We start from the raw sequence: 20,851 nt of genomic DNA on the forward strand, positions 1-20,851 counted from the left end.
GTTGCAACATGCTCTGGGTTGCCTTTATATAAGAGGTGTGGACCAGAGAAAGTACTGAGTGTTGCAACATGCTCTGGGTTGCCTTTATATAAGAGGTGTGGACCAGAGAAAGTACTGAGTGTTGCAACATGCTCTGGGCTGCCTTTATATAAGAGTTGTGGACCAGAGAAAGTACTGAGTGTTGCAACATGCTCTGGGTTGTCTTTATAAAAGAGGCGTGGACCAGAGAAAGTACTGAGTGTTGTAACATGCTCTGGGTTGTCTTTATAAAAGAGGTGTGCATCTTAGTGGGGACAAACAGCTCATGAAGACACTGACATCTGCCACTGATAGAGGTGAGCTCATGCATGTCTCTCACTATTCTTAACTGATCACAAATCAGTTCAAATCAGTTCAAATAAAACAATTAGGAAGGGAGGTTTTCCTGGGGCCGAATGTAACATTGTCCGATCTGTTCAGTCATCATAGGACCTAACTAGAATCCTGTTTGTTAACACAGTAAAATGTAAATTGTCAAAGTGAGACACAGTGACTGTGTAAGTGTTAGTATTTCACCAACAGCTGGAGACCAGAACAATACTGTAGTAAATGAGCTCCCTTTTCTTACAGGACGTCCATTCAACATACTATTCTGAAGTTTCCTTCAAAGGCAAACAGACATCTATCACAACAACGATGGTAAGTATTAATAAACCACAGCATTATTAGAATGATCAGACATCTATCACAACAACGATGGTAAGTATTAATAAACCGCAGCATTATTAGAATGATCAGACATCTATCACAACAACGATGGTAAGTATTAATAAACCACAGCATTATTAGAATGATCAGACATCTATCACAACAACGATGGTAAGTATTAATAAACAGCATTCAGAGATACTAACGAGAATATAGGACATGTGTCTCTAATGAAAAGCCCATTCTGGTGGGAAGCTGCTATAGACCACCAAGTGCTAACAGTCAGCATCTGGATAATATGTGTGAAATGCTTGATAATGTTTGTGATATCAACAGAGAAGTATATTTTCTGGGGGATTTAAATATTGACTGTCTTTCATCAGGCTGCCCACTCAGGGAAAAACTTCAAACTGCAACCAGTGCCTGCAACCTGGTTCAGGTTATCAGTCAACCTACCAGGGTAGTTACAAACAACACAGGAATGAAATCATCAACATGTATTGATCATATCTTTACTAATGCTGCAGAGATTTGTTTGAAAGCAGTATACAAATCCATAGGATGTAGTGATCACAATATAACAGCCATATCTAGGAAAACTAACGTTCCAAAGGCTGGGCCTAATATAGTGCATAAGAGGACAGGCTGGGCCTACTATAGTGTATAAGAGGACAGGCTGGGCCTAATATAGTGTATAAGATGACAGGCTGGGCCTAATATAGTGTATAAGAGGTCAGGCTGGGCCTAATATAGTGTATATCAGGTCAGGCCGGGCCTAATATAGTGTATAAGAGGTCAGGCTGGGCCTAATATAGTGTATAAGAGGTCAGGCTGGGCCTAATATAGTGTATAAGAGGTCAGGCTGGGCTAATATAGTGTATAAGAGGTCAGGCTGGGCCTAATATAGTGTATAAGAGGACAGGCTGGGCCTAATATAGTGTATAAGAGGACAGGCTGGGCCTAATATAGTGTATAAGAGGTCAGGCTGGGCCTAATATAGTGTATAAGAGGACAGGCTGGGCCTACTATAGTGTATAAGAGGTCAGGCTGGGCCTAATATAGTGTATAAGAGGACAGGCTGGGCCTAATATAGTGTATAAGAGGTCAGGCCGGGCCTAATATAGTGTATAAGAGGTCAGGCTGGGCCTAATATAGTGTGTAAGAGGACAGGCTGGGCCTAATATAGCGTAAAAGACGACAGGCTGGGCCTAATATAGTGTATAAGAGGACAGGCTGGGCCTAATATAGTGTATAAGAGGACAGGCTGGGCCTAATATAGTGTATAAGAGGTCAGGCTGGGCCTAATATAGTGTATAAGAGGACAGGCTGGGCCTAATATAGTGTATAAGAGGTCAGGCTGGGCCTAATATAGTGTATAAGAGGTCAGGCTGGGCCTAATATAGTGTATAAGAGGACAGGCTGGGCCTAATATAGTGTATAAGAGGACAGGCTGGGCCTAATATAGTGTATAAGAGGTCAGGCTGGGCCTAATATAGTGTATAAGAGGACAGGCTGGGCCTAATATAGTGTATAAGAGGACAGGCTGGGCCTAATATAGTGTATAAGAGGTCAGACTGGGCCTAATATAGTGTATAAGAGGTCAGGCTGGGCCTAATATAGTGTATAAGAGGACAGGCTGGGCCTAATAGTGTATAAGAGGTCAGGCTGGGCCTAATATAGTGTATAAGAGGACAGGCTGGGCCTAATATAGTGTATAAGAGGTCAGACTGGGCCTAATATAGTGTATAAGAGGTCAGACTGGGCCTAATATAGTGTATAAGAGGTCAGGCTGGGCCTAATATAGTGTATATAAGGTCAGGCCGGGCCTAATATAGTGTATAAGAGGACAGGCTGGGCCTAATATAGTGTATAAGAGATCAGGCTGGGCCAAATATAGTGTATAAGAGGACAGGCTGGGCCTAATATAGTGAATAAGAGGACAGGCTGGGCCATAGTGTATGCTATTGATGTAAATAATATTTGCTGGTCTGTGGTGAGTAATGAGGAGCAACCAGATGCTGCACTTGACACATTTATGAAACTACTTATTCCAGTTACTAATAAGCACCCATTCAGAAAATGACTGAAAAAACTGTTAAATCCCCATGGATTGATGAGGAATTGAAAAATTGTTTGGTTGGGAGGGATGAGGCAAAATGTATGGCAATGAAGTCTGGCAATCAGCCTGTTACCAACACTTAGTAAACTTCTGGAAGAAATTGTGTTTGACCAGATACAGTGCCTTGCGAAAGTATTCTCCCCCCCCTTGAACTTTGCGACCTTTTGCCACATTTCAGGCTTCAAACATAAAGATATAAAACTGTATTTTTTTGTAAAGAATCAACAACAAGTGGGACACAATCATGAAGTGGAACGACATTTATTGGATATTTCAAACTTTTTTAACAAATCAAAAACTGAAAATTTGGCGTGCAAAATTATTCAGCCCCTTTACTTTCAGTGCAGCAAACTCTCTCCAGAAGTTCAGTGAGGATCTCTGAATGATCCAATGTTGACCTAAATGACTAATGATGATAAATACAATCCACCTGTGTGTAATCAAGTCTCCGTACAAATGCACCTGCACTGTGATAGTCTCAGAGGTCCGTTAAAAGCGCAGAGAGCATCGTGAAGAACAAGGAACACACCAGGCAGGTCCGAGATACTGTTGTGAAGAAGTTTAAAGCCGGATTATACAAAAAGATTTCCCAAGCTTTAAACATCCCAAGGAGCACTGTGCAAGTGATAATATTGAAATGGAAGGAGTATCAGACCACTGCAAATCTACCAAGACCTGGCCGTCCCTCTAAACATTCAGCTCATACAAGGAGAAGACTGATCAGAGATGCAGCCAAGAGGCCCATGATCACTCTGGATGAACTGCAGAGATCTACAGCTGAGGTGGGAGACTCTGTCCATAGGACAACAATCAGTCGTATATTGCACAAATCTGGCCTTTATGGAAGAGTGGCAAGAAGAAAGACATTTCTTAAAGATATCCATAAAAAGTGTAATTTAAAGTTTGCCACAAGCCACCTGGGAGACACACCAAACATGTGGAAGAAGGTGCTCTGGTCAGATGAAACCAAAATTGAACTTTTTGGCAACAATGCAAAACGTTATGTTTGGCGTAAAAGCAACACAGCTCATCACCCTGAACACACCATACCCACTGTCAAACATGGTGGTGGCAGCATCATGGTTTGGGCCTGCTTTTCTTCAGCAGGGACAGGGAAGATGGTTAAAATTGATGGGAAGATGGATGGAGCCAAATACAGGACCATTCTGGAAGAAAACATGATGGAGTCTGCAAAAGACCTGAGACTGGGATGGAAATGTGTCTTCCAACAAGACAATGATCCAAAACATAAAGCAAAATCTACAATGGAATGGTTCAAAAATAAACATATCCAGGTGTTAGAATGGCCAAGTCAAAGTCCAGACCTGAATCCAATCGAGAATCTGTGGAAAGAACTGAAAACTGCTGTTCACAAATGCTCTCCATCCAACCTCACTGAGCTCGAGCTGTTTTGCAAGGAGGAATGGGAAAAAATGTCAGTCTCTCAATGTGCAAAACTGATAGAGACATACCCCAAGCGACTTACAGCTGTAATCACAGCAAAAGGTGGCGCTACAAAGTATTAACTTAAGGGGGCTGAATAATTTTCACAGTAAACAACATAATTTCAGCATGCTTATAGAGAAGGACACTCAACAAGCACAGCATTTTCACAAATGACTGATGATTAGCTGAGATAAATTGATGATAAAATGATTGTGGGGGCTGTCTTGTTAGACTTCATTACAGCTTTTGACATTATCGAAAAACGTATGTGTTATGGTTTTACACCCCCTGCTATAATGTGGATAAAGAGTTACCTGTCTAACAGAACACAGAGGGTGTTCTTTAATGGAAGCCTCTCCAACATAATCCTGGTAGAATCAGGAATTCCCCAGGGTAGCTGTCTAGGCCGCTTACTTTTTCAATCTTTACTAATGACATGCTACTGGCTTTGAGTAAAGCCAGTGTGTCTATGTATGCAGATGACTCCACACTATACATGTCAGCTACTACAGCGACTGGAATGACTGCCACACTTAACAAAGAGCTGCAGTTAGTTTCAGAATGGGTGGCAAGGAATAAGTTAGGCCTAAATATTTCTAAAACTAAAGGTATTGTATTTGGAACAAAACACTCACTAAACCCTAAACCTCAACTAAATCTTGTAATAAATAATGTGGAAATTGAGATGACTAAACTGCTTGGAGTAACCCTAGATTGTAAACTGTCATGGTCAAAGCATATTGGTGCAGTAGTAGCTAAGATGGAGAGAAGTCTGTCTATAATCAAGCGCTGCTCTGCCTTCTTAACAACACTATCAACAAGGCAGGTCCTACAGGCCCTAGTTTATACCTTCTTAACAACACTATCAACAAGGCAGGTCCTACAGGCCCTAGTTTCTACCTTCTTAACAACACTATCAACAAGGCAGGTCCTACAGGCCCTAGTTTTGTCGCACCTTGACTACTGTTCAGTCGTGTGGTCAGGTGCCACAAAAAAGGGCTTAGGAAAATTGCAATTGGCTCAGAACAGGGCAGAACGGCTGGCCCTTGGATGTACACAAGAGAGCGAATATTAATAAGATTCATGTCAATCTCTCCTGGCTGAAAGTGGAGGAGAGATTGACTTCATCACTATTTTAATTTATGAAAGGTATTGACATGTTAAATGCACCAAGCTGTCTGTCTAAACTACTGGCACACAGTTCAGACACCCATGCATACCCCACAATACATGCCAAAAGAGGTCTCTTCATAGTCCCCAAGTCCAGAACAGACTATGGGAGCAGCACACTACTACACAGAGCCATGACTACATGGAAGCCTCTATTCCACATCAGGTAACTGATGCAGCAGTAGAATTAGATTATTTATTTTTTAAACAGATTAAAAAACACCTTATGGAACTGCGGGGACTGTGGAGCAACACAAACATTGACACACACACACACACACACACACACACACACACACACACACACACACACTGGATTTAGTACTGCAGATATGTGGTAGTGGTGGAGTAGAGGCCTGAGGGCACACAGTGTGTTGTGAAATCTGTGAATGTATTGTGATGTTTTTAAAACTGTATAAACTGCCTTATTTTGCTGGACCCCAGGAAGAGTAGCTGCTACTTTGGCATAATAAATGTACCCATAATAACTACAAATGAACCAACACGAGACAGTTTTTGTATTAAACTGCTGTATCCATCTACCCTGTGCTGCAGTCCATCTTGCTGCTGGCTCTACTGGTCCCCGTGATGGTGCAGTCCTCCCTGCATCCAGTGGACTGTGATGAGGTCTATAGATCAGGTTCTGGACAAAACGGGGTCTACACCATCTACCCTGCAGGACCTACCTCACCTGTCCAGGTCTTCTGTGACATGGGGTTTGAAAGTGCATTTCGAGGAAAGTGGACGGTCAGTTTCAATGTGTGGTATTGAAATACACTTAAAGACTAATTTACCATGAACAATCTCTCTCTCTCTCTTAATCTGTCAATTAAACAATCTCTCTCTCTTAATCTGTTAATTAAACAATCTCTCTCTCTCTCTCTTAATCTGTTAATTAAACAATCTCTCTCTCTCTCTCTCTTAATCTGTTAATTAAACAATATTTATCTCTCTTAATCTGTTAATTAAACAATCTCTCTCTCTTAATCTCTTTATCAAACAATATCTCTCTCTTAATCTGTCAATTAAAAAAAGAAAATCTCTTAATCTGTCAATGAAACAATCTCTCTCTCTTAATATGTCAATGAAACAATCTCTCTCTAAATCAGCTGATTCAGAGCCGACAGGATGGATCAGTGAACTTCTACAGGAAGTGGGATCAGTACAAGAGTGGTTTTGGGAGCGCAGCTGGAGAGTACTGGCTGGGTAGGAACTGGTTTATCTTCTAGCCAACAGAACGTTCTCCTCCTCGAACCTTGTTCTACCACTGACTTCATCCGGTTTGTCCTAGTTCATTCAAGGCCATTTGTCATTGTATTCAGACAACACAGTGAACTGCTGTGTTGATCTCATTCTCCAGGGCTGGAGACAATGCATCTCATGACTATGAAAGGAACCTATGAGCTGAGGGTGGACATGGAGGACTTTGAGGGGAATAAGGTCTATGCTCAGTACTCTTCCTTCTCCGTTGGACCAGAGGCTGAAGGATACCTGCTAACACTGGGCTCATTCAAAGATGGAGGAGCAGGTGGGTGACAATTTATATTGTCCAAGAAAAAATAACCCAAGAAAAAAAGTCTAATAAAATAGTCCAAGAATATACTGTAGTACCAGAATATAGTCCATTAATATACTGTAGTACCATAATATAGTCCAATAATATACTGTAGTACCAGGATATATGGTAGTACCAGAATATACTGTAGTACCAGAATATATTATAGTACCAGCATATAGTACCAGAATATACTGTAGTACCAGAATATAGTCCAATAATATACTGTAGTACCAGAATATACTGTAGTACCAGAATATAGTCCAATAATATACTGTAGTACCAGAATATACTGTAGTACCAGAATATAGTCCAAGAATATTGCACCTGAATATGGACCTAGAATATAGTCCAAGAGTATAGTACAAGAATATAGCACTAGAATATAGTCCAAGGGTATAGTACAAGAATATAGTACCAGAATATAGTCCAATAATATACTGTAGTACCAGAATATACTGTAGTACCAGAATATAGTCCAATAATATACTGTAGTACCAGAATATACTGTAGTACCAGAATATAGTCCAAGAATATTGCACCTGAATATGGACCTAGAATATAGTCCAAGAGTATAGTACAAGAATATAGCACTAGAATATAGTCCAAGGGTATAGTACAAGAATATAGTACCAGAATATAGTACCAGAATATAGTACCATAATATAGCACTAGAATATAGTCTAAGAGTATAGTACAAGAATATAGCACTAGAATATAGTCCAAGGGTATAGTACCAGAATATAGTACCAGAATATAGTACCAGAGTATAGTACCATAACATAGTACCCTAATATAGTCCAAGAGTATAGTACCAGAACATAGTACCAGAATATAGTCCAAGAGTATAGTACCAGAGTATAGCACCTGAATATAGTACCAGAATATAGTACCAGAATATAGTCCAAGAGTATAGTACCAGAGTATAGTACCAGAATATAGTACAAGAGTATAGTACCAGAATATAGCACTAGAATATAGTCCACGAGTACAGTACCAGAATATAGTACCAGAATATAGTACCATAATATAGCACTAGAATATAGTACCAGAGTATAGTACCATAATATAGTACCATACTATAGAATTGGAATATAGTCCATGAGTATAGTACCAGAGTATAGTACCATAATATAGCACTGGAATATATTACCAGAGTATAGTACCGGAATATAGTGGCATAATATAGTACCAGAGTATAGTACCATAATATAGAATATAGTACCAGAGTATAGTACCAGAATATAGAACTAGAATATAGTACCAGAATATAGTACCATAATATAGTCCATGAGTATAGCACTAGAACATAGTCCAAGAGTATAGTACCAGAATATAGTACCAGAGAAAATTACAAGGAAAATAGTGCAAGAAAATCTGTCAACAAGGGTTCATTACTAGGGATGCACGATATATCGGTGAACATATCGGAATCGGGCGATATTAACTAAAAATGACAACATCAGTAGTGGCCTGATGTCTAGTTTAACGCTGGTGTGCAAAACCGATGTCAGAGCTGACGTGCAAACCTATATAACGTAGGTACATGACGTAATGACGCCGCGTAAAATGTTGCGCTACACGTGCAACACAGCATTCCTAACCTCGCCCACAATGTCTGCTGTGTGGATCGAGCAGACAACAAGTCAAGCAGTCATTTGAAAGGATAACAACATTTCAGAGAGACGACTCAAAGATAATGGAATTCAATTGCCCTTGACAATCAACCGTCCTTTGTAGTGGGTGATGTTGGCTTTCGCCGACTGGTCGAGCACCGGTACACACTACCAAGTAGGCGCTATTTTTGAGATGTTGCCCAACCGGAGTTAGTATTAGCTAGGTTGCCACTTGTTGTTTGCCTATTGAAATGGAACTTCAGTTCATGAAAATACATTTTTCAGATGTTGCCCTACCGAAATTACACAGTAATAGCGTCACTGCTATTAGCTTCACAACATACTATGGAACTATGGGGGTGGCACAGGGTTCAATTCTCGGGCCGACTCTTTTCTCTGTATATATCAATGATGTTGCTCTTGCTGCGGGCAATTCCCTGATCCATCTCTACGCAGACGACACCATTCTGTATACTTCTGGCCCTTCCTTGGACACTGTGCTATCTAACCTCCAAACGAGCTTCAATGCCATACAACACTCCTTCTGTGGCCTCCAACTGCTCTTAAACGCTAGTAAAATTAAATGCATGCTTTTCAACCATTCACTGCCTGCACCCGCATGCCCGACTTGCATCACCACCGTGGATGGTTCCGACCTTGAATATGTGGACATCTATAAGTACCTAGGTGTCTGGCTAGACTGTACACTCTCCTTCCAGACTCATATCAAACATCTCCAATCTGAAATCAAATCTAGAGTCGGCTTTCTATTTCGCAACAAAGCCTCCTTCACTCACGCTGCCAAACTTACCCTAGTAAAACTGACTATCCTACCGATCCTCGACTTCGGCGATGTCATCTACAAAATAGCTTCCAATACTCTACTCAGCAAACTGGATGCAGTTTATCACAGTACCATCCGTTTTGTCACTAAATCACCTTATACCACCCACCACTGCGACCTGTATGCTCTAGTCGGCTGGCCCTCGCTACATATTCGTCGCCAGACCCACTGGCTCCAGGTCATCTACAAGTCCATGCTAGGTAAAGCTCCGCATTATCTCAGTTCACTGGTCACGATGGCAACACCCACCCGTAGCATGCGCTCCAGCAGGTGTATCTCACTGATCATCCCTAAAGCCAACACCTCATTTGGCCGCCTTCCCTTCCAGTTCTCTGCTGCCTGTGACTGGAAAGAATTGCAAAAATCACTGAAGTTGGAGACTTTTATCTCCCTCACCAACTTTAAACATCTGCCATCTGAGCAGCTAACCGATCGCTGCAGCTGTACATAGTCCATCGGTAAATAGACCACCCAATTTACCTACCTCATCCCCATACTGTTTTTATTTATTTACTTTTCTGCTCTTTTGCACACCAGTATCTCTACCTGCACATGACCATCTGATCATGTATCACTCCAGTGTTAATCTACTAAATTGTAATTATTCGCCAACCTCCTCATGCCTTTTGCACACAATGTATATAGACTCTTTTATGTCTTCTTTTTCTACTGTGTTATTGACTTGTTAATTGTTTACTCCATGTGTAACTCTGTGTTGTTGTCTGTTCACACTACTATGCTTTATCTTGGCCAGGTCGCAGTTGTAAATGAGAACTTGTTCTCAACTAGCCTACCTGGTTAAATAAAGGTGAAATAAAATCAATTTAAAAAAAACGCTGTTTGGGTCTTGCAAAAAAGATACAGTTGCACTGTCAAAGCCGTACAAAAAAAAAAGTCTGCAAACAAGCAAACACCGGGCATGACCGATATGTTTCCAATACCGAGTTGGTAATAAAGCATCATTGGTCGACCGCAACTTCTGGGGAGGCCAGCATTAGCTTGGTACTTAGCTAGCATCAATACAATCAGCCTGAAAACAATGACCAGTAGAAACTGCAGTCATTTTCATTGTTCTTGGCAATGATTTAGGAATCCTTGTGAGTTAGTATTAGCTAGGTTGCCACTTGTTGTTTGCCTAATGAAATGGAACTTCAGTTCATGAAAATAAATAGCTACTTAACCCTGTCTCCGAAAGCTAACGTTATAAGCAGCTAGCTAGCTTCATCTGGCTAGTGAGGCTCGACCGGACCGGGTTATGTGTTGTGAAGCTAGCGACAATAAGGATTAGGCACAATAGTGGAATTTGCGGTTTGCTTTCAAAATAAAGGTATGTCATTGACAGTGATGCAAATTAATACAAATAGTAGAATTATGCCAGACTTGTATTTTGAAGGCTAACCGCAAAGTCCACTATTGTGGTTAATTCTTATTGTGGCTAGCTTCACATAGATGGGTCCAATGAATAATAAAATAAGATCTGTCTTACAAATGACGGTTATTTTAGATGATGACACCTAGCTATATAGTTAGCTAGCTAACTAAAGCTACTGAAATAGATGTTTGCTAGCGAACTATAGCTACTGAAACAGATGTCAGCTAGCTACTGAACTATAGCTACTTAAATAGATGTTAGCTAGCTAACTGTAACTACTGAAATAGATGTTAGGTAGCAAAATATAGCTACTGAAATAGATGTTAGCTAGCAAACTATAGCTACTTAAATAGATGTTAGCTAGCTAACTATAGCTACTTAAATAGATGTTAGCTAGCGAACTATAGCTACTGAAACAGATTATGTCGTGTTTTTGGGGAAGAATATTGTTTGCATCCATCAACTAGCTAGCTTTTTTATGACCAGGACTGTAGGTGTGAGAGACAACTTTACCAGCATCATAGCATACGTATTGATGAATCTTTGTAACATGAAATACGAGTGATAATCAATATGTGTAATCAATATGAGTGATGTGTAATAACTATGTAAAAAAAATATGAACGCCTTAAATTATTATGTGGCGTGCAGTCATATTCAGGTCCTGATTGGTCAACAAGCTTAATGGACACGTCAAATTGTGTTAAATAGTATATATTTTGACTCGCAAAGACCCAAACGGCGTTCCATAGAAGTCCTGGTTGAGAATGAAACGACGGAACAAATTAACAACGAAACAGCACAGCAAGTAAGTGAAAGAAGTAGGTTGTGATGATGTTTTTCTGGTAATGGGGACATACTTAAATGCCAACAAAATAACTCTTTGGTCAGTGTGGCGTTTGTGTGTAACCTTTATTTCACTAGGCAAGTCAGTTCAGAACAAATTCTCATTTACAATGACGGCCTACCCCGGCCAATGCTGGGACAATTGTGCTCCGCCCTACGGGACTCTCAATCACGGCCGGATGTGATACAGCCTGGATTTGAACCAGGGACTGTAGTGACGCCTCTTGCACTGAGATGCAGTGCCTTAGACCGCTGCGCCCATATGTGTGTGTTAACTATTTAACTGTACTAGAATGCTTAAAAGGCTGCAAACATGTTTTATATTGGTTATCTGCATCGGTATCAGTTTTTTGGGGGGCAAGGAACATATCGGATATCGGTATCGGCCAGACATGTCATATCGGTGCATCACTAGTTCATACCTAAAGCTGGTGGAAGTATTGTCATTAAGTTACCTAGAGTCCTTATTTATCTCCTCTGTTTCCTCAGGAGATTCTCTGGTTTTTCACAATGGTCACAAATTTACAACGTTAGATAAAGACCAGGACCTTAACGACGCCAACTGTGCCCAGGTGTACTACGGAGGATTTTGGTACACCAACTGCCATGCTACTAACCCCAATGGTATATATGCATGGGGCGAGTCTACCTTTGGTATTGGCATCAACTGGAATTCATGGAAAGGCTATACATACTCCCTGAAAGCCATCACCATGAAGATCAGACCAGCCCCAGCATAGAAGTCTCATATGCATACGTATATACTGTACTCTATATCATCTACTGCATCCTTATGCAATACATGTATCACTAGCCACTTTGTTTACATACTCATCTCATATGTATATACTGCACTCAACACCATCTACTGTATCTTGCCTATGCCGCTCTGTACCATCATTCATTCATATATCTTTATGTGCATATTCTTAAGGTAGTAGTTTTGGAATTGTTAGCTAGATTACTTGTTGGTTATTACTGCATTGTCGGAACTAGAAGCACAAGCATTTCGCTACACTCGCATTAACATCTGCTAACCATGTGTAAGTGACAAATAAAATTTGATTTGAAGTCAATCATTTCTAACACAATTGCAAAATCGGATTTTTCAATAACAATTATTGCCATACAAACATTTCCAGCACATGCACATATTCCATGTATAAGGGAGAGGGGGGGTCTTTTTTCTCAGTAGGGTTTGTGTTTGGGTCTTCAGAGATTAGAAGGTGCAGCAGGATACAGAAGATCTCAGATCTACTCTGAAGTGCAGTGTTGCCATAGCAACAGAACCCTGACTGCAGTGGGGATTATATGACTCTGACCCATCATTTAACTATCGCTGTCTCTTACCTTAACACACTGTCTGTCTCTTACCTTAACACACTGTCTGTCTCTTACCCTAACACACTGTCTGTCTCTTCCCTTAAAACACTGTCTGTCTCTTACCCTAACACACTGTCTGTCTCTTACCTTAACACACTGTCTGTCTCTTACCCTAACACACTGTCTGTCTCTTACCCTAACACACTGTCTGTCTCTTACCCTAACACACTGTCTGTCTCTTACCCTAACACACTGTCTGTCTCTTACCCTAACACACTGTCTGCCTCTTACCTCTAAACACACTGTCTGTCTCTTACACTAACACACTGTCTGTCTCTTACCCTAACACACTGTCTGTCTCTTACCCTAACACACTGTCTGTCTCTTACCCTAACACACTGTCTGTCTCTTACCTTAACACACTGTCTGTCTCTTCCCTTAACACACTGTCTGTCTCTTACCCTAACACACTGTCTGTCTCTTACCCTAACACACTGTCTGTCTCTTACCCTAACACACTGTCTGTCTCTTACCCTAACACACTGTCTGTCTCTTACCTTAACACACTTCTGGTAAGAAGAGGGGCGGGGGCGTATGCCTTATGGCTAACGAGACGTGGTGTGATCACAGAAACATACAGGAACTCAAATCCTTCTGTTCACCTGATTTAGAATTCCTCACAATCAAATGTAGACCGCATTATCTACCAAGAGAATTCTCTTCGATTATAATCACAGCCGTATATATTCCCCCACAAGCAGACACATCGATGGCTCTGAACGAACTTTATTTGACTCTTTGCAAACTGGAATCCATACATCCTGAGGCTGCATTCATTGTAGCTGGAGATTTTAACAAGGCTAATCTGAAAACAAGACTCCCTAAAATGTATCAGCATATTGATTGCGCCACCAGGGCTGGCAAAACCTTGGATCACTGTTATTCTAACTTCCGCGACGCATATAAGGCCCTGCCCCACCCCCCTTTCGGAAAAGCTGACCACGACTCCATTTTGCTGATCCCTGCCTACAGACAGAAACTGAAACAAGAAGCTCCCACGCTGAGGTCTGTCCAACGCTGGTCCGACCAAGCTGATTCCACACTCCAAGACTGCTTCCATCACGTGGACTGGGACATGTTTCGTATTGCGTCAGGCAACAACATTGACGAATACGCTGATTCGGTGTGCGAGTTCATTAGAACGTGCGTTGAAGATGTCGTTCCCATAGCAACGATTAAAACATTCCCTAACCAGAAACCGTGGATTGATGGCAGCATTCGCGTGAAACTGAAAGCGCGAACCACTGCTTTCAATCAGGGCAAGGTGTCTGGTAATGTGACTGAATACAAACAGTGCAGCTATTCCCTCCGTAAGGCTATCAAACAAGCTAAGCGTCAGTACAGAGACAAAGTAGAATCTCAATTCAACGGCTCAGACACAAGAGGTATGAGGTAAACAATGAACCTAGCTAGGTAAACAACGTGTGAGATCACACACGTCACGTAATGTTAGCTAACAAGCCAGCCAGCTAATGTTAGCTAGTTAAACAACAATGAATATAGTGCCAAATCATGTTGTTACTATCCTGTATGAATCTGCTCAACAATCTGCTGGGAGCTAAACAACCATGTTCAATGTTAGCTAGCTAACATTAGGCTCAAACTAGCAAAGCCAATGGCTCTGGGATACGAATAATAACGCCATACTCGTAACGTTAGCTAGTGAGCCAGTCAGCTAACGTTAGCTAGCTAGCTAACAGTACACTTTAACTTGAAAATAAACCACTTTCTGTCAAATTTAGAAACGTGTAATATCTAAAAATGTAGCTAGCTAACGCTAGACTATCTTACCCGTATACATCATCATGCATGATGGACGCATCTCCCTGTCAGGGATGCCATACCACGGTTGCCCTTAGTTTGAAGATGTAATCCAGAGACAGGTGTTTTCTCCATCTCTTTAGCTATCAGACTCTAATTACACTGATTTTAAAACTTGATCCTCCAGAAAGTGGAGAGCAACAATTTTGCAGCTCCACTACATGATACATTTCATAAAAAGCCACGTTCGACAGTATTACCAACAGACTGACCAGCTCAAATAGACAGAAGCCCTCTATATGGCAGACCAATCTGAAATCCTCTCTCGGCATGTCCAGCCCACTCATTATCTCAGCCAATCACGGCTAGTTGGAAGGTTGCTGCCTTTTTCTGTGGCTTAACCAATAAGGCTCGTAATTTATCAATTGTATTTGTAATTACAGACGGCATACATGTTTGTTATTAAGGCACATGAAAGTTCACATGTTCCAGAAGGCATTTCTGCCAAAAAACGCATTTTTATTAAAAAATATTTTGATTAAATGGCTCTCCTGTAAAGTTGTGACTTGCGACACACGCCTAGTTTCCTGAAATGGGTCACAATTGGCAACAGACTTTCAACACGCTTATTGGGAAGGACACTCAACATGCACATCACTTACACAAATGACTGATGATTGGCTGAGATAAATTGATGATAAAAAGATTGTGGGGGCTGTTTTGTTAGACTTCAGTGCAGCTTCTCCCATTATCGATCATAGTCTGCTGCTGGAAAAACGTATGTGTTATGGCTTTACATCCCCTGCTATATTGTGGATAAAGAGTTACCTGCCTAACAGAAAACAGAGGGTGTTTTTTAATGGAAGCCTCTCTTTACTTTTACCTTTATTTAACCAGGCAAGTCAGTTAAGAACACATTCTTATTTTCATTGACGGCCTGGGAACAATGGGTTAACTGCCTGTTCAGGGGCAGAACGACAGATTTGTACCTTGTCAGCTCGGGGGTTTGAACTCTCAACCTTCCAGTTACTAGTCCAACGCTCTAACCACTAGGCTACCCTGCCACCCCAGGGTAGCCTGACATTATTCAGGTAGAATCAGGAATTCCCAGGGCAACTGTCTAGGCCTCTTACATGCTACTGGCTTTGAGTAAAGCCATTGTGTCTATGTATGCGGATGACTCAACACTATACAGGTCAGCTACTGCAGCGACTAAAATGACTGCAGAAGTCTGTAATAAAGTGCTACTCTGCCTTTTTAACAACACTATCAACAAGGCAGGTCCTACAGGCTCTAGTTTTGTCTCACCTGGACTATTGTTCAGTCGTGTGGTCAGGTGACACAAAGAGGGACTTAGGAAAATTGCAATTCGCTCAAAACAGGGTAGCACGGCTGGTCCTTGGATACACACAGAGAGCAAACAATAATATGCATGTCAATCTCTTCTGGCTCAAAGTGGAGGAGAGATTGACTTCATCACTACATGTATTTGTGAGAGGTATTGATATGTTGAAAGCACCAAGCTGTCTGTTTAAACGACTAGCACACAGCTCAGACACCCAAGGAAAAACTTTTAGTCTTGAAATCTTTGGTTGTTTACTACACTACTCACTCTGTGAATCCTTAAAGAGATGGGTGGGGCTAAGGCTTAATAAGAGGGTGTGAATGATGCTGATTGGGTGCAGACAAATTAGAGCTCTCCAAGTACTCTACCGTTCAAAAGTTTGGGGTCACCTAGAAATGTCCTTGTTTTTTAAAGAAAATGAAACATTTTGTCCATTAAAATAACATCAAATTGATCAGAAACACAGTATAGACATTGTTAATGTTGTAAATAACTATTGTAGGTGGAAACGGCTGATTTTTAATGGAATATCTACATAGGTGTACAGAGGCCCATTATCAGCAATCATCACTCCTGTGTTCCAATGGCACGTTGTGTTAGCTAATCCAAGTTGATCATTTTAAAAGGCTAATTGATCATTAGAAAACCCTTTTGCAAATATGTTAGCACAGCTGAAAACTGCTGTCCTGATTAAAGAAGCAATAAACCTGGCCATCTTTAGACTAGTTGAGTATCTGGAGCATCAGCATTTGTGGGTTTGATTACAGGCTCAAAATGGCCAGAAAGTACTTTCTTCAGAAACTCGTTAGTCTGTTCTTTTTCTGAGAAATGAAGGCTATTCCATGTGAGAAATTACCAAGAAACTGAAGATCTGGTAGAACCCTCTGAACATGTGACACAGTGTGTAAGCAACCCATTATGAAGACTCCAGAACCCTCAGAACATGGACACAGTGTGTAACCAACCCATTATGACGACTCCAGAACCCTCAGAACATGTGACACAGTGTGTAAGCAACCCATTATGAAGACTCCAGAACCCTCAGAACATGTGATACAGTGTGTAATCAACCTATTATGAAGACTCCAGAACCCTCAGTGTGTTTGATAGTGACAGTGTAATCATAATGAACCCCCTCTATGTAAATGCTGAAGCTGTCCTAGTTAGTTCTATTCTTTCTGTGTTGATGCAGTAAAGAGAAAACCCTGCAGCAGGATTAAAGACTTCACATTCAGTTTCCCCTAAAATATCAGCACCTTGTTTACCGCACACTGTGATACTGTGTAATCTCCAGAACCCTCGCTCTCTTTCTTAGCTCATTTCTCCCTTCTGTCCTCCTCTTTCCCACTCAGAACCCACTCTCTCTCCTCTCTCCAGAACCCTCTGTTTTTCTAGCTCATTTCTCCTTCTGTCCTCCTCTTTCCCACTTAAAGACTCTCTTTCCCTAAAATATCAGCACCTTGTTTACTCTAGCTCATTTCTCTCTTCTGTCTCTTCTTTCCCACTCTCCTCCTCTCTCCCTCTCTCTTCTCTAGCTCATTTCTCCCTTCTGTCCTCCTTTCCCACTCTCTTTCTTTCTCTAGCTCATTTCTCTCTTCTGTCTTCTTCTTTCCCTCTCTCTCTCTCTCTCTCGCTCTCTCACTCTCATTTCTCTCTTCTGTCTCTCTCTCTCTCTCTCTCTCATTCTCTCATTTCTCTCTTCTGTCTCTCTCTCTCTCTCACTCTCTCATTTCTCTCTTCTGTCTCTCTCTCTCTCTCTGCCTCTCTCTCTCTCCCTCTCTCTCTCTCTCTCATTTCTCACTTCTGTCCCCCTCTTTCCTCTTCTCCCTCTCCCTCCCTGTGTTACTGTGTGTGGGCGTGGAATACCTCTCCACCCCCCACCAGGCCCTGCACCAATCACAGAGCCTCGTTTCCACTGCATGGTGGAGAGTTGTGCTGGAGCAGTGAGGTTGGGGCTGCTCCTCTTCCTCTCCTCCTCTCTCCTCTCCTCCCCTCCTGTCCACTCCTTTCCTCTCATTGCCCTCCTCTCTCTCCCCTTCCTCCCCTCCTCTCCCCTTCCTTGCCTCCTCTCTCCTCTCCTCCACTCCTTTCCTCTTCCTCTCCTCCTCTCTCCTCTCCTCCCCTCCTGTCCACTCCTTTCCTCTCATCACCCTCCTCTCTCTCCCCTTCCTCCCCTCCTCTCTCCTTCCTTGCCTCCTCTCTCCTCTCCTCTCTCTCCTCTCTCCTCTCCTCCCCTCCTGTCCACTCCTTTCTTCTCATCGCCCTCCTCTCTCCTTCCTCCCCTCCTCTCCACTCATTTCCTCTGATGGGTTCAGTTCTATAATTCTTGACAGTCATAGTGTTAAGAGCATATCTTCCTCCACTCAGTCCTTCTGTTTTAGAGAGAGAGAGAGAGAGTGTGTCCTGCATGGTCCAACCTCCAAACCTCTCTACTGGTCAGAAAGAAAGTGCTTCAGCTCAGCTTGAATAAAGAAGGGAATGCTTAACGGAGGGACTAGTTATCTAGTTCATCAGGTGGGCTGATACAGTATTGTATCTCAGTAGAGAGATGAAGGGACTGTAGTATAGATCAGTAATGCTTAACGGAGGGACTAGTTATCTAGTTCATCAGGTGGGCTGATACAGTATTGTATCTCAGTAGAGAGATGAAGGGACTGTAGTATAGATCAGTAATGCTTAACGGAGGGACTAGTTATCTAGTTCCATCAGGTGGGCTGATACAGTATTGTATCTCAGTAGAGAGATGAAGGGACTGTAGTATAGATCAGTAATGCTTAACGGAGGGACTAGTTATCTAGTTCATCAGGTGGGCTGATACAGTATTGTATCTCAGTAGAGAGATGAAGGGACTGTAGTATAGATCAGTAATGAAGAGAGACAAGGAAAGAAGGGCCTTCTATGCCATCAAAAGGAACATAAAATTCAACATACCAATTAGGATCTGACTAAAAATACTTCATTCAGTTATAGAACCCATTGCCCTTTATGGTAGTGAGGTCTGGGGTCCGCTCACCAACCAAGACTTCACAAAATGGGACAAACACCAAATTGAGACTCTGCATGCAGAATTCTGCTAAAATATCCTCTGTGTACAACGTAGAACACCAAATAATGCAGAGCAGAATTAGTCTGATACCCGCTAATTATCACAATCCAAAAAAGAGACGTTAAAATCTACAACGACCTAAAAGGAAGCGATTCCCAAACCTTCCATAACAAAGCCATCACCTACAGAGAGATGAACCTGGAGAAGAGTCCCCTAAGCAAGCTGGTCCTGGGGCTCTGTTCACAAACACAAACACACCCTACAGAGCCCCATGACAGCAGCACAATTAGACCCAATCAAATCATGAGGAAACAAAAAGATAATTACTTGACACATTGGAAAGAATTAACAAAAAAACAGAGCAAACTAGAATGCTATTTGGCCCTAAACAGAGAGTACACAGCAGCAGAATACCTGACCACTGTGACTGACCAAACTTAAGGAAAGCTTTGACTATGTACAGACTCAGTGAGCATAGCCTTGCTATTGAGAAAGGCTGCCGAAGACAGACCAGGCTCTCAAGAGAAGACAGGCTATGTGCACACTGACCACAAAATGAGGTGGAAACTGAGCTGCAATTCCTAACCTCCTGCCCAATGTATGACCATATTAGAGAGACATGTTTCCCTCAGATTACACAGATGCACAAAGAATCTGAAAACAAATCCAATTTTGATAAACTCCCATATCTACAAGAAAAGGGCAACCAGTGAAGAACAAACACCATTGTAAATACAACCCATATTTATGTTTAAATGCAGAAAAGTGGTAATTCACTACAATGGCCAGAAACCATTGCACCTATTATTCCCAGCACCACACACAGAAGGCATGAGAGAGGAATGTAGCCTACACAACGCAGCGAGGAAACGAGACGGAGAGGGGTAGAGTTTGTGAGGAAGCTCTACTCGATTGATAGTAGTAAGTCTTGAAAGTATGACTTATCTACTTTGAAGAACTACTAAAACAGTGATTTGGTCAGACAGCTCTGCAGCATGGGCAGCTGTAGCAACCCAATGATCATGGGACACCCTATCCGCTGGCCAAGGCAGGGGAGCTTGGCTCGCTGGGGAGCACAGAGAACTTTAGATGGTTGTCTGGTTACAGCCTGAGCAGGGATGAGATGATGACTTTATGAAATTAAATAATAAAGGCATAAAATTAAACAACAACTTTTTTAACAAATCAAAAACTGAAAAATTGGGCGTGCAAAATTATTCAGCCCCTTTACAATCAGTGCAGCAAACTCTCTCCAGAAGTTCAGTGAGGATCTCTGAATGATCCAATGTTGACCTAAATGACTAATGATGATAAATACAATCTACCTGTGTGTAATCAAGTCTCCGTATAAATGCACCTGCACTGTGATAATCTCAGAGGTCCGTTAAAAGCGCAGAGAGCATCATGAAGAACAAGGTACACACCAGGCAGGTCCGAGATACTGTTGTGAAGAAGTTTAAAGCCGGATTTGGATACAAAAAGATTTCCCAAGCTTTAAACATCCCAAGGAGCACTGTGCAAGCAATAATATTGAAATGGAAGGAGTATCAGACCACTGCAAATCTACCAAGACCTGGCCGTCCCTCTAAACTTTCAGCTCATACAAGGAGAAGACTGATCAGAGATGCAGCCAAGAGGCCCATGATCACTCTGGATGAACT

The 20,851-nt window shown here is 41.8% G+C and overlaps 1 protein-coding gene across 2 annotated transcripts; it reads left to right on the top strand.

The window, feature by feature from the left end:
• Positions 1 to 208: 208 nt before the first annotated feature.
• LOC135511840 (microfibril-associated glycoprotein 4-like) lies at positions 209 to 12,758 on the top strand. 2 transcript variants are annotated; one of them, XM_064933323.1, is made up of 6 exons: positions 209 to 335; positions 610 to 678; positions 5,978 to 6,169; positions 6,532 to 6,628; positions 6,783 to 6,950; positions 12,145 to 12,758. In XM_064933323.1, exons 2-6 carry the CDS (start codon positions 676 to 678, stop codon positions 12,393 to 12,395), a joined length of 711 nt encoding a protein of 236 aa, XP_064789395.1. In that variant the 5' UTR covers positions 209 to 335; positions 610 to 675; the 3' UTR covers positions 12,396 to 12,758. The 2 variants fall into 2 exon arrangements, with proteins under 2 accessions (XP_064789395.1, XP_064789396.1); XM_064933324.1 differs by lacking the exons at positions 209 to 335; positions 610 to 678 and adding an exon at positions 840 to 858.
• Positions 12,759 to 20,851: the final 8,093 nt, after the last annotated feature.

The sequence above is a fragment of the Oncorhynchus masou genome, chromosome 24, assembly GCF_036934945.1.
Source record: "Oncorhynchus masou masou isolate Uvic2021 chromosome 24, UVic_Omas_1.1, whole genome shotgun sequence".
NCBI lineage: Eukaryota > Metazoa > Chordata > Actinopteri > Salmoniformes > Salmonidae > Oncorhynchus > Oncorhynchus masou.